Source organism: Poecile atricapillus, chromosome 6, assembly GCF_030490865.1.
Source record: "Poecile atricapillus isolate bPoeAtr1 chromosome 6, bPoeAtr1.hap1, whole genome shotgun sequence".
Lineage (NCBI taxonomy): Eukaryota > Metazoa > Chordata > Aves > Passeriformes > Paridae > Poecile > Poecile atricapillus.
The window spans coordinates 9513000-9527807 of NC_081254.1; the positions used below are offsets into that span (position 1 = coordinate 9513000).

Consider the following 14808-nt stretch of genomic DNA (forward strand, 5'->3'; position numbering starts at 1 on the left):
AGATGTAATTTACCAGAAACAAAATACCAGATATTTTGTGGTAAGGAGTACCCTTAAAGCTCAAAGTAGTGTGTTCATTCTAATGAAACACCAAAGCAACTTGACCTATATTGCATTAGCATCTGGTATTAAGATGTAGCAAATGCTATATAAATTAAATTATTAGAAATTGGGGATTCTTATTAAGCTTATCTTATCTTCCACTATTTACAGGGTAATGGAAATACAGTCAAAATGTAGATCTATGAGAATTGCCAGTATTAATCCAAAATTGTAGAGTATCTTAATAAATTTTTATCACCCACTTTTAAGTAGTGGTTATCAGGAAAATGCAGGAAAATTTGATTAACTATAATGTACTTGTAAGAAATTGTCGTGTTTGATTTTTTTGGTACTAGAAAGGCCTCACAGAATAACTCCAAATCAAGTATTTGCAGTGTAAATAATAAAAAGCAAAGTGAAGGACAAAGCAGGCATTAGTAGTTAGCCTGAGAATACGAAATACTTGTGGAACTGTGTGTAAAAATGATTGTAAAATGTCAATTTTTGTCAGCTTGTATCTTCCCAAAAATGATAGTAGTGATGGATCAGCTATCAATTTCTTCCAGTTACATTCTGTTAGCTGATGATAATTATTGTTTGTAGCTGAGGGTAGATGAAGATGCTTTCCTGAATGTAAAAGACACAGCTCTCCCAAAGCCTTTTTCTCTAGAGAGGCTGCTTTTCTCCAGCAGTAGCTTTATCTTAATTCTCCATCCTATTCTTTGGAGTAGTAGGGTAATACTTGAAACTAGGATGCATGCTGATGGGGTGCTGCTGTTCCACATCACCTGAGCCAGGTAGTGGGATGACTTAAGAGGAAACTGTATTTGTATGGAATGCAAGGGGATTAAATCAAAGATGCTGCCTTGCTGGAACACACACACCGGTCTGCATTGACACTTACTGTGTGTAGCAGAGGTAGCTTAGTTCAGTTTCACTAACCTTGCCACTGGTAGCTCTTTTAAAAGCTTGTATATTTAATTAAACGTTAATTTATTAGTCCGTTAGTTTTCTGTTTTCTATTGCAGCTACTTTTATTACCTGGTCTACCCAAATTCAAAGCAACTTTGGTATCACTACAGTGCACTGCCTGTGCTAGAGCAGGTGCCTTGTAAGTCTGAATATCCTGGTTAAAAACTAGCAAGATGCAGTATCAAAATATGTTTCAAATAGTTTATGGACGGACCTCAAATAGTCATTGTGTGTTCCATCAAATAGGAGTAATTTTAATGCTGTTCCACATTATTGGTTTTTTTTTTCATTATGGTAGGGAAATAAATGCAGCTACTAAGAATTCCTGACTACACACTGGTAGAAGAGGAGACAAGTAAGAGTCAAAGGCCTGTTAGGTAGCAAATTTGGCCTGCTGCTTTGCTGTGTCCAGTAAAGAAATACGGCCAAATTCAATAATATAAAGCCACGTGCACTGACTTGGAACCACATGGAGAAGGTGACCAGAGGGGCGTCTGATCTAGAGAGTGACTGAAAAATTAAGTGAAGACTGCCTAAGCAACTCAACCTGAGACTGCCATCCTAGTGCTGTGGAAAAAAACCCATAAAATCTCTTGAGATAAAAGCAGTAGGTGGCAAGTAGGAACAATTGGTATTATTTTTATCCTTTTATATAGCACTTGACATCCGTGAAGAAGCTTCACTGTAGTCAGTGAATGAAGGACAAATAAATATCACTAAAATTACTACAGGTGGGGAAAAATGCCTTGTCTCAGGTTCTGATATGTTCAGTTTATCATAGTGAAGTGTGGCAAGTGTCTTGTAACACAGCCTGGAAGTACCTTTAGTGAGATGGTCCTGGGCTGAAAGTGTCTCTCTTCCAGTGGTAGAAGACAAGATAAGAAAATGTCTAAATGTTGGGACCAAGAGGGATTCAAGTAGGAAATAGGCTATATATTTAATGCTTTGGCTGATCAGCTGTTGGAACAAATTATTAGTACTTTAATGATTTCTTCACCATTTTTCATGATTTCAGATTAGTGCTGAATACCTTTCTGGAAGATACACTCCAGCCAACCAAACTTTTGAGTTCAATGTAGAAATGATGTATGAAGTGCAAGAATGTAGAATGGGTCAGATTGGATGACATGGTTTTACATCTCTGACCTTAATATATACTATTTAATCATATGCAACTTGTATGTTTTTAATTGCAAATGCCTAAGATAAATCCATCTCTTTCCATGGAAAGTTAAGCCAGTGTCAGCAAGAGTTCCTGTCATGACTTCCTAATGTGGTTCTTATGGGAATTGAAAAAATCACAGTGAAACATTTAAAACATGGCACATTTTAAAAGGTTTGATCTAATTATTCTTTGCCTTTTTTTGTTAGATATTTTAATGAGATGTCTGCACAAGGATTAAGACCTCGCACTGTGTCCAGTCCTATCCCTTATACACCCTCACCAAGTTCTAGCAGACCTATATCACCTGGTAAATATTTAACCCAGTTTCTAAAATTATTGTATGCATCACATAGTAATGTGCCCTATTAATATATTTAGGTCAGTAGCCTTTCAAAGCTAGTTTGGAAAAAAAATCATGCATCATAAATGCAAGAGTAGTTTAGCCTTAGGTGTCTTCTAGTGCAGCATGTTCTTGGATGGTGACCAGATATTCTATATTTCAGATCTGTGGACAGATATTGAAGATCAGTTAAGTAGCTATCACTTGAACCTTATTTTTTTTTCCTCTTTTTTTCTCTCTTGCTGTCTTCTTTTTCCCCCCTCCCTTCCCACACAAGTTGCGCAACAGGACACATAATTCAAATGGATTTCTAGAGTCTGATGAAAAGCTAGTAATAAGACTGATGTTGTGCTCTGAATCAGAACTTTCTAGAGAAGTTTAATCTTGAACATATTGGAAAAAAAGTCAATTTTCATTTCTCTTCAGTAGAGAAGTAGCTTCTGTACTTCTGCTGTTTTCTATTATTAAACAATAAATATAAAATTAATAATTCTTGTCTCACATACTTTGTATAACAGAGGCAAACAAACCTCTTCTGGGTTTCTAATTACTGCATATATTTTAGGCCAAATGAAATGCATTTGTGTTACTAACGCATTTATTGACTGAAATTCAAAATCCCTTAAAATTGCATTTGAACATGCATTACAAGTTGTTGGCAATGGGTGTTACACGGTGCTCACACCTTGGACATTAAGAAGTGAATTGTGTGTGCCTGGGTTTCCCACTTTCACCTCTAGAAGCTGCCAGGCAGATGAGATGTGCTCTGTGTTGATAGAAGGTGGGAATGAGACATCTTGTTACACAGGTCTGCTAGAACATGTGAAATGTCTTTAGATCCTTTGCTTTTCAAGGTTTTCTGTGGTTTCTCAAAGGACTATAAATAGTTTTCATCCAAGTATTGCATGTGTGAAAACCAGCTATGGCTGTAAGCCATATTATAGTTTTAGAGATGAGCAGTGAGTTTTCAGAAGGTTTTTGCATTTCTGAAATGAGCCAAATGACTCGACTTTTCAGTCTTTTGCAAGGTGTGTTACCAAGAAAATGGTACATGTTTTCTTACTCATTTCCTGTAACTGGATGTACAGAAGTGTAGTTGTGCCAACAGCTGCTCTGGAGTAAGGGCTGGGCATTCATGGTTCTCTGTGTGCAGCCTTTTTAACAGTAGAGTATCCAACTGCAGGTTGGATCTGCAGTCACACAGGGATCATAACTACAGCTCTGTGTGGGACAGTTTACCTGCTAACTTACAGGCTTGCATCTTACATTACTTAGCAATGCACCCTGTTTAGGTGCTGATGTGTCAGTGCAGGAGAACTCTGTCCTTTTATTCCTTTACTGAGAGTGAAGTGCATTCATTATTCCCTGTGGACTTGACTGCCCATCAGTTGTTGATACAGGAGTGAGAATTTTATCCCACAGTCAGGGGATGCTGAAACACTCTGAAGCACAGCTGAAATGATTGCTTCTAACAGAGTTTTATGAGTTTTGAAATTTTGGTATGATAAATGTTTCAGGCTAGCTTGTCTGCACAGACAGCTGCATTAATCTCCTTTTCATCTGATAAATTAATATCAACAGTTGGGGAGTTTCAGATTTCAGAAAAATAGAAGTAGCAGTTTGTTAGATAACTAATGAGATCAATAGGGAATTTTGTAGAGCTGTCTGAGATAAATGAATGCTGTAATGGATGAAAGCAAACAGTTTTTGAGAGTATTTAGTATCTAAAGTAGTACAGTAAGATGATATCAAAAGTATCAGCATACAATAATAAAACAGCTGCATGTTGCATCAAGTATTTGTATGACTTAGCATGTTTAATTTGGGAAATTATGTGCCTTGAATATGTGGAAGCAGAATTTTTAACCAGTTAGAACTGCTGTAATTTTCTAGATAGCTGGTTTAATGGAACAGATTCTGGCTTCTGAATGCCGGAGTCTTTTGTGCCTGCATGGCTTGGGATACTACTTTTGAAGACTCTTGGAAGCTGACATACTGTTGAGATTTCTAGCACAGATCACTGTGCTAGAAATCTTCTAGGACTTTGAAGACAGTGTAATTACTGCTACTCCTAGGCAGCTGGGGATTACTTGTTCTAATTACCAGTTAGTCTTCAGTGTAGATAAACAGTAGATCCCTCTTCTGTGCTTTGCCACTAGGCTAGATAGATGCTTGAGGCTGCAGAGATGAACTATCCTGAATGTATATGCTCTGCTCTGGTTTTGCTTCTTTGGCTGCCATGTAGACTGGCATTTGTCATGCATGTGGAACTGGATGATTCCAAAGCAGTTCTAAATAGCCATGTTACAAATGTGGCTCTGTTTTGCCCATTATTTCTAGGCTCTTATTTCTGACTGGCTGCCTTGTCACCTCCCTGAACATTGATTTGTTTGTATCCTTGTGCTTACAAAAGCACTTAAATATAACGTGTTCTACAGATGATTAGATTGTGTAGTCAAAAGGGAGATTAATTTTTTTGTTTCTCTGTAATGGCAGGGATTCCATTGGAGTAACTCGTAATTTGCACTGGACATACACTGATGATACATAACAGAATCAAACAGAGTTGAAGGAAACAAAGGAAGTCTGTTTGTTTATATAGCTACATTAGTGATCTGAGGCTTGTTCTGTTTTCTCCTTGAGATCTTGTCTCATCTTTTGTAGACAGAGACACAAGTGCATGCAGGCAGGAATGATGTTGGGTGTTACTGCAGGGACATTGTTTTATATTGGTTTAGTGTTGAAATGTAAAAACTGTTAAATCCAGTGTGGTGTTATAAGTGTTTAATAGGCCTTCAGAAATGTTTCTTTGGTCATTATGCTCCAAAGCAGTTACTTGAGTCTGTTGTAAACAGCTGAGAAAAGTCCTGTCACCTTCCTTATGATATTTTTGTCAGAAAGCAGAAGGGAGCAAAAAGTTTTGGAAAATGTGCTCTTTTGAGAAACAAACTGTTCAGAACACTTGAAGATGTGAACTTGAAGCATTTGGCAGTTGTTTCTGTTTTCCTTGGTTAAATAGACCTATACAGGAACTCTGCATTTTATAATTGAGTTCTTACAGAAAGGAAATACTTAGATGAAAAAATTAGATATTTGCGGTTTTGAATATTGGGTTTTCCTTAATGTAGATAAAGTTGTAATTCTAAATGTTAGTTGCTAGCCTAGTCCAGCTAGTAACATTTCCCAGCATGTTTTAATTTTCCAGCCCCAAGGTCTTAAAACTCTGAGACAAAAGAGGAGGAAGCCTCAGTGCAGATCTGGTGTGCCTTGGAGCAGCCACCTACATCCATTTTTTTTGTGGTACCTCATTGTGACCTAGTGCTAGATGGCTTCTCCAGGCACAGCCTCTCTGCTTCTTCAGGGAGCCATTTCCTCAGTGGAGAAATGGAATGCTGAATGGAAATACTTACAGACTGGAACTAAGCTACTATATGAGTCTTACATCATTTAGCTTAAGTGAGAAGTTCTGTGTAACATTGTATAATGTATGAATGTTTGAAACATATGGTAGTATGCTACAGAAAATGAAAATAAATTTGCATCACACTTCTCAGTGCAATTAATATTTTCTAAATGTCTAATCTGCAGCAATTAACGAGTTTTTAGACTATCATTGATTCAGAACCAAAAAATCTAAAAAAAAACCCTGCACGTTAGTTTTTAATATCAAACAAGGATGTTGATGTTACCTTGTTTTAACAATTTTAGGTCTGTCATATGCAAGTCACACAGTTGGTTTCACACCACCAACTTCACTGACTAGAGCTGGAATGTCTTACTACAATTCCCCAGGCCTTCATGTGCAACATATGGGACCATCCCATGGTATTACAGTAAGTATCTAAAATCATAAATACTTGTTACCAATATAGTTTGGTTTTTGGAAGTTATGATTGGTTGTCCTTAAGCTTATTTACAAAACATTTTTGTAAATGTTTGTTTTTGTCTCTTTACTCCAAGACATCTATTGCTGCTTTCTTCAACCCTGATTTTCCTCTTCACCCCTCAGAAACTGATTCTTTTTGGAGAACCTTGTTTTCTGCAAAAGAATAGGATGTATTATCATCTTAAGGACAGTAATAGGTATCATCCTATGGATCAGCAGGCAGGGTGTGAAAAGTGATGTTCTAAGCTGCTAAGCCTATCCCAGGAAGTAAAAGCATTGCTTTCATTTTTCTCCTAGTCTCCACCATCTGACGGATGAGTCATCTGAGGTTGCTTCAAGCTCAGGTTTTCTTCAGGATGACACACAATGCTACCATCATGTCACTGTAACAGGCAGTTAACTCTTATTTTCTATTGTCATTGGCAAAGAAGAAAGTTAATATAAACATTTGTTAGGGCAATTTCTCATATCTTTCAACTGAATTTATTTTCTTTTTGCCTGCGATGTTTGATGCATTTCCACTTAATCGTGTTTCTTCTAAATATTTGTGGAGTTTAATGAGCAAACAAAGCCTAAATATTAACCATATAGCAAGGTATCTTATGATTGTTGTATCAAGACCATTTTGATTTTTCTCAGCAGGTATGGTAGTTTGTAAATATTCGTCAAGGTTTTTGCTTATACTTGTCATTCTCAGATGTAAAAAGGTATTTTAATAGAATTTTTAGTACCATGCTAAAATATGCCTGCTTCTGGTTTAGGTGGGTGTGCAAAGGTAATTGTTACAATTTCACTGACCCAAGGTGGGTGGGTACCACTACAATGGTAGCTAGAACAGAAAGAAAGCTGGAGCACAGCAGGAAAGTAAAATTCTTGTTGGGGCTCAGCCCATGGCTGTGTGTCACATGCGTTAGTCACAGGAAGATCTTTGTGCTTCTGGAAAACGTAGAAACTAACTTTATAAATGAGTTTGTCAAAGAACCTGCTCTGTTCAGTCTCTGTGAAATACTGCTCTTTCTGAAACTGTGAATTAATTGAGTCACTGTGAAAAAGATCATCTTGAGGACAAAATACTAATTGTTCAGAGAAAGGTGTTGACAAGCAGCTCATGGCTTTGTCTCAATACTGATACCAGGTCCCCTTATATTATATGTATGCAAATGGAATAAATGATATTAAATGTTTCAGAGGCATCAGTCAGTTTTCAAGAATCTCTTGGGTTTCACATAAAACTTTAATCTATTGTACATAGTTGTGCAGAAAAATAGATACAATATATTTGATTTGACTAAACTGTAGTTTCATTCTTGACTCTTTATTTTCGATCTCCATTGCAGAATAAATTTGACTTTATGTGTAGTACATTTGATATAGAACTGTTATCATGCTTCTCCCCAGAGCTGACCACCTGTGGTTGATTAGTATTTATGGGTAGGTGGTTTGTCATACCATGAGGTTGTTGATTAATGCTAACCAGATTGGTAAGTAATGAGCATTTTTATTTCAAAAGTGCAGAAGTTAGTGTTGTGGAGTGTAATTTATATTTTCTCATTGCTAACATTAAAGATCATCCTTCCCCTCCTCAGTTTGTAAAGGTAAAGTGGGGTTTAAGTATTTCTATTTAAATGTAGAGTTGTTGAAAATCTGTGGTTTCTCTTGAGGGGGTCTCTAACAACTGCTTCATTTCTGCAGCTCAGAGGGTTGTAATATATTTTTTTGTTCTCCAGAGAGCAACATGTATTATGCTTTGGTTTTGCTCTATTGTGTGGGCTAAGAGTCTTTCAGACATCTAGAGATTCTGGGCAGACTCTGATACTCCAAACTTTCCCACTCAGGCTCATGAGCCTGGCAACATGAAGTTAACAGTTCATCAACATCTGGTCGGGCAGGCACAGCTGGGAGGTGCTGTGCCTGCAGCATCTCATTTCTTTTTAGGTTGCTGATCATCATGGGTAAACCTATCTGCAAGACATGTCTTGTGTTCATTTCCTGCAAGCTGACAGGAAAGAATGCACGTTTTCTTTGAGGTCAAGAGTACTTCCCCATTCCTTTGCTACTCCATTATAGAGGACCATTTATTTAATGTAAAAGTTGTATTGTGACTCCTGCAATGTTTTGAAATTTCTTCTTCCCACATAATTGTTCAGACTTCTTTGTGTGATTTTTTTTTTTTTTTTTTTCCCTTTGCCGAGTTTAAAGGACTTGCACCTAACATTGTTCAGGAGTGTGTTAAACATAATTTCAATATTTGTTCTGCAGAGGCCTTCACCACGAAGAAGTAACAGCCCCGACAAATTTAAACGTCCCACTCCTCCTCCTTCTCCAAACACGCAGACCCCAGTGCAGCCACCTCCGCCACCACCTCCACCACCTGTGCAACCTCCGGGCCAACCCGCAGCATCGCAGGCAGCCAATTTTCAACATTCAGTGCATCCCTCCTCTCAGCCTTAGTGCATGTGCTCAGCAGTCTCTATGTCAGAAGTGGACTCATAACACAGAGCAGTTTACTAAAAGCCAAAGGCTTACTTGGCATATTTGGATTTGACTTATTTGCACTGAGGTTATATAGGCTTCACTGTTAATTGTGTTGTAAACATTTGTATAAAATGCAGCCAGTGTTGTGGGTCTACAACACTAACTTAACAAAGTTTTCCATCAGTGTTTACTTGAACTACATGTATGTCCATTCTCTGGCTGGAACATTTGCTACTCTGTTTGGTAATACGACATTATGTCGTTTTGCTTGGCTCCAAAGCTTCATTTTCCTGGCTTTTAGGTTTGTAAAATTAAAGGGATACCTTTTTATATTTTTTCATGATAATTTGTGGAAAATGAAAGGCATGATGGGCTACATGATAAATTCTGAAATATTACAGTGTTTACCAAGCTTATGGAAGATCAGCACTATGTTTCAGTCATTTAAAATATCAGCTTCTAGTGCAAAAGTGAGACACCCTAATCAGTGCCCAAGACACAAACTCTCTGGTATTATATAGCAAATAAGCTTTATTCACAGAGGACACATCCATTCTTCTCTTGTTTAAAAGCACCTCAAATGTATGGTACAGTCAGAACTTTACACTGAGGGAATTGGCTTGTTGGAGTCTGTGGAATGTACAATTCGTGGACCTTAAGATTTGATGATGTCACTTGACCTCTCTGTTAACCTGTAAGCTGCCCATACTGTGTGCCCTGTCACAGTTGACCATTGGGAAGTGTGGTCCTGCCCACAGGTTACTGAGAGCTGATTCAAGTGTGTGCTCTTGGATGTTTTTGCTGCAGAAGGCGATGTGATTGTAGAGAACAACTGATGATAATTTCTTTCTTGTTAAAATATATTCATTGTGATTCCCCTGAAGCAAAGTTTGAACAGGTATTTTAAATGTTCAAAAGTCTGTTAGAAAATGAGATGAGCATAGAGACTATATTGGCATAACAGCCAAAACTTTGTATTGCTTGGTAGAAACAGAGTACAAGAAAGTAGCACAACATGGCACTAATGAATGCTTATTTAGCAGCCTAAGCCGGTACAATGTATAAAGAAATGTATTCTGAATACATTCTTTCCATTCATTTAGCACAAATAAATTGGTTTCACTTTGCAGTGGAACAAAGTGTCACTTCTTGATATTGACATCCTACTTGGTTACATTTTCCCTGAGGTTCCTGTTGAGTACTGGGGTTTATATATTTTGGATAATTTTAAATGGTTTACCTCATATATATGGATATGTGGGCCATGGAAAATGACAAGAGAATGTTTATTTTATGAGAATATGTATCTGGCTATAATCAGAGCAGAACATGAGTAATTTATCTTTTGTTTACAAAAGTTTGTTTGACATGCCTAATGCTTTATTAAGGACATTTTTAAGAAGGAAGTACAGCATTCTGGTAGTATACTAACACATGTACATATATTGTTGTGTTTGCCGCTCAACTATTCAGTCAGAATTGCAAACTGAAAATCTTTTTGAAAACAGCGCTCTAAATCAAAATTGTAAGTTAAAATAATGTTGTAAAATGTTCCGCTTAAGGCAAAATTAGAATTTCTTCACTGTAGGTATGTAGTTTCAGCTCTGAGAGAATTTAGAGAAATTCATATATAGTCTATTACACCTCTTAAACCAATATGGGATCAAGTGCATTATCAAATTACATTACATTAATTATGGTAGTGACTCTCCAGTCAAGTAATTCTCAAGATTGTGGCAGACCTAAAATTTGACCACTGCTTCCATCTGAAAATAATTGACCATATCAGAGGCTCAGCTTTCCCTAGAAGAGACTAAGCTCTGAGCATTATAATTAAACAGAGCTCCTGATTCAGTGATGGGATTGCATGGGAGAAAGCGACAGGTAGTCAAAGGTGGGACTAAGGTCAAGACAGGATCAGCTTAGTTTGACGCTTGTCCTTTTGTAAACATAAGACAAAGAAAAGAATACAATTTTTATTAAGTAGGATTCCAGCTCAAGTATCCCAGAGTTTGAAATGGTGCCCTCCTTTCTGAAGTGCTTTGAGATCCTTGGATGTACGGCTCTGTGGAGGACAGTCTCATGGTGGTGGATGTACAAATGTGGGTGGAAAGGAAAGAGCCTTTGATGGTGTTTTAAGATCTCAAAATGGAAAATTGCCTAGAATAATTTACATTTGAAGCATATTCCAAAACTGAATATGTGTAACCCAAGTTCAGCTGCTGTTGTTAAGTGTCTTAGAGAACTCTCCTTACTGTTCCAGTGGGACTCTTACCAGAAGAAAGTAAAGAACTGACAAATGTATACTAAACCTTGAAAGTGTAAAAAGGCACTAAATTTGCCTTATCAAACAAAGAACGTTGAACAAACATTTGCTTGCAATCAGAAGTGTTAAACTCTATTTGTAGACTTTTTGAATAAGATAAGAAATTGTGCACAACCATCTCCTAATAAATGTAAATGATTTTCAGTTTTCCTTGTGAATTATAGTCATGAATTATGATTCTGCAGCTGTGATTTTATCCGATCTATAGACTGGAGAAACTCACTTGGCAGTGAGGTCCAGCTCACTATGAGGGCTTAAGTGCTTTGTTTCTCTCAGAAGCACCTGGGTGGTTTTCTGACATCCTTTTCATCACTAATGCCTCTCAGTTGCACACTGCATTGTCACTAGTTGTGTAAGGCCACAGAAGCAATGTTTAGCTTGTGGAGCATTTTGTGAACGTACCCCTTTACAGCTAAAGATTAAAAAAAAATAAAATCTACTTTTCAGCTGTTTCAGCAGTGCTTTCCTCTCTGACAATCAAGCAGCTTTCTTTCTGTATTTTCTCTCAAAGGATCTGGCTTGGATGCTGGAATGCAGCTGATACTCTGTAGAGCATTAAGAGTTTATGTTATCCACGATTCGTTCCACAGAACTTCTTTGGAAGAAGAGGTGGGACTGTTCAGAGGTAGTAGTCTTACAGCTAAAAGCCAGATATTATGTTTTAATTACATGTGCTCTTCTGAGAGCATATTCCCAAGGGCAGAAAGTACATCACTTTTTCTAGAAAGTGTAGTGCTTTTCTATTGGCAGTTGCTGGAGCTGAGCAGGATTCTTTTCCTGTTAAAATGTTTTCATTTAGGAATCCAGCTGCTTGGGTGGAATCCCTGGGCACTTCAGCTGAAGGAAAAGTGCAGTCTTGGAAGCAATAAAAATGAGAAAGCTTCCTGGGGTCTGTTCAAGTTGCACCACTGACAGGAGAGTATGTGGACTTTGTATATTCTGTTAAATAAATAGAAACTGATCATGGAGACAAATAAAAAAGCCTTAAATAGTTTGTTGGTCAAAGAAACACAGTCTCTCATCCTCGATATCGATTATTGCTTGCTAAGAGGATGCAGCCAGGGACCTTGATTGAGTTATGCAGTGTTTTTGTGATCCTAATGCTTGGTTTCACAAGCAGTACAAATTCTAATACTGTTCAACTCTTTCTGATGTTTCCTTTTTTTCAGTCATGGCAGTCTATTTCTGTTTGATCCTTGGGAGTCTACAGAGCAAGGACTATGCAGAACATATTTCTCCAGTTCAAGCCATCTTATAAGAAACCAGAAGGTTTATGAGTGTAAGCTACAAAACTATAATACATGCATATGTTACAACAACCTCCTTGAGAGGAAAGATCTTGGAAGAGAGAGCAAACAGAGCCCCTAGATACCAAATGGACTGTATGCATAGAGACAATCTGGTTTCCTCCATTTCCTCCGGAGCCAAATTCCTCTCCTAGCCTTTTTTTATTTTGGATCAAGGTTCTTAAAATTTTAAATTATTTTAAATTCCATGTCTCACTATAGTAAGTACTCAGGATACCTTTATGTTGATTTTGGATAACAACCATTAGTCCCAGTACGAGCAGAGTTTGAGTCAATGCCACTGTGTAGACAGGAGGAAGTCCCTGAATATGCCAGACTGTGGCCTTTCAATGCAGTTAAAGTGGGAGTGCATGCTCATTGAATGATTTATTTTTCTAAGCAGCTGGTTTTGGATTTTAGGTGTGTTCTGAAGAGGAGATACACTGTGGAGTTTGGTGCTGCATTACAGACAGCTGCTGCTACTTTAGGGAGAAGAGTGCTTGTGCCTGTTCTACTAGTCGGGCTCCAAAGAAAAGTACTACCTCATCTTTCAGTTGGGATGATGTGGCCACAGGGTCAGCAGAAATGTCATAGCTGTGTTAGGTTTTGTTCTGCATCTATTACCTGGATGTGAGTCTTTCCTCACTGGAATGGGACTCCAGAGGTTATAAAGCTTTTGTAGAGGAGGAGTGAAGAGTTAGGAGATGGTTGAGGATTGAGTTTGTGAAAATTGTGTCCCCGTAGTAAATTGCTGCTCAGAGTGCTCTTTGTCTAAGCCTGGGGCTTGCCTGTATTAAAACTATTTTGGGGAGGGAAGTTTGGGTTTTTTTTGTGATTTCGTTTGAACAAATGCTGTGTTGCAGTTCTTTAAGTTTATGGCATTGGTATCTAACTAAAAAACAACAACAAAAAAATCACAAAAAGCAATTCCCCTTTCCACAAAAGTATTGGAAGTATTCTTCTGTGTGCAAAGGTGGGTTTTCTCATGATAAAACTTAATGCTGTATCTATAAATGGAAATGTTTTACTCTAGTGGTAAAACCTAAGCTGTCCAAGGCACTTTAGTTTGTGATTGCTGACTTTTGTTTTGGCAGGTGTTTCAGATGAAATCTAAGCCTCCTGTGGAGGAAGAAAAAAATCACCTGACAGCTGTAGACTGTTCCTTTCCTGCAGACATACAGCAGTTTCCTCAAATGCAAGTGGAACAAGCATCCTTGAGCTTTTCTGAAGCTTATATTTAATTTCAGTACCTTGGTGATTGCTCTTGTATATTTTGAGAATCAATGAAGCCTCATTATAGGTTGGTTGGGTATCCAGCTGGTTGTTCCTGTGTTTTTCTGATCCTAGTGAAGGAAGCCTGTTCAAATTTGGATCAAACAATGGCCAAAGTGCAGATTTGTTGAGCATGAGTCCAAGTGGTAACTTTAAGAACATTACACTGTGTTGGTGTGGATCAGAGCTTATTGTAAGAACCTCAGATATAAAGAAGTTTGGGTTTTTTAGCAGGTTACGTTTTATTCCTGTACTATCTGCATTACTGCTTTTTTGTATATCTCAAGGTGTTTACATATACTTGTAATTGTTACGATGTGTCTGTAATCAAGCTCATCTGTGCCTTCATGCAGACTTCCAATAAACACTTGATTTTTTTGTATTTACTTGTATGGAAGACTACTGGGTGGATGTATATTTCCTTCTCTGTCAGCCTGTCATCACTGGGGAAAGAGGAAGAAAAATGAGAACTAGCGGTCAGAGAAAGATAGATGATTGTCTTTGTTTTTACTGTCTTTGATTCTAGCTGGGGCCATTCCTTGTGTTAAATGTCTGTGTGTAACCTGGGGAATAACCTGTTCACATAATCAAGTTTGCATAGCAGGTGCTCCTCACTTTGCTTTAGGTGGATATTCAAAGTACAATGCATGCTTGACTCCATCAGTTTTGCTTCTGTCTTGGAAGAATGTAGCTACATTTCTTGAGTTATTGTGGGGAAATTCCAGAGTATCTTTTGGGATTAAACATGCCTGTTTAACTTCACAAAGCTGCCTTCCATGGGAGTTCAGGCACTTTTTTTGCCAAAGCAAAAGCTGCAGTATTTTTGGTCTTAGTTGACCTCCTTACCTTGAGGGTACTTTTCCTTGGGAGGGTGGAGTGGAATAGGGAAATAGAGTTTTGTCTTTTTATTAATTTTTCCCAGTTCATAGGAACAGAGATGATTATTTTTGTACAAAGTTACAGAAAAACATCCTACGTGTTCTGAGTCAAAAGCTGTACATAGCAGGACAGCTCTAATCTGATATCAACTGTGAGAAGGAGAGA

General features: G+C 37.7%; 1 protein-coding gene across 2 annotated transcripts in view; it reads left to right on the forward strand.

The window, feature by feature from the left end:
- The window catches only part of CCDC6 (coiled-coil domain containing 6), a 52893-nt gene extending 38737 nt beyond the window's left edge, over positions 1 to 14156 (forward strand). Inside the window, exons 7-9 of one of the 2 annotated variants that reach the window (XM_058841120.1) lie at positions 2386 to 2486; positions 6228 to 6352; positions 8665 to 14156. In XM_058841120.1, coding sequence (XP_058697103.1) covers positions 2386 to 2486; positions 6228 to 6352; positions 8665 to 8856 — 418 coding nt within the window. In that variant the 3' untranslated portion in view covers positions 8857 to 14156. Of the gene's footprint in view, positions 1 to 2385; positions 2487 to 6227; positions 6353 to 6702; positions 7590 to 8664 lie in introns of those variants that run through there. The other variant, XM_058841121.1, reaches the window with a different exon arrangement.
- Positions 14157 to 14808: the final 652 nt, after the last annotated feature.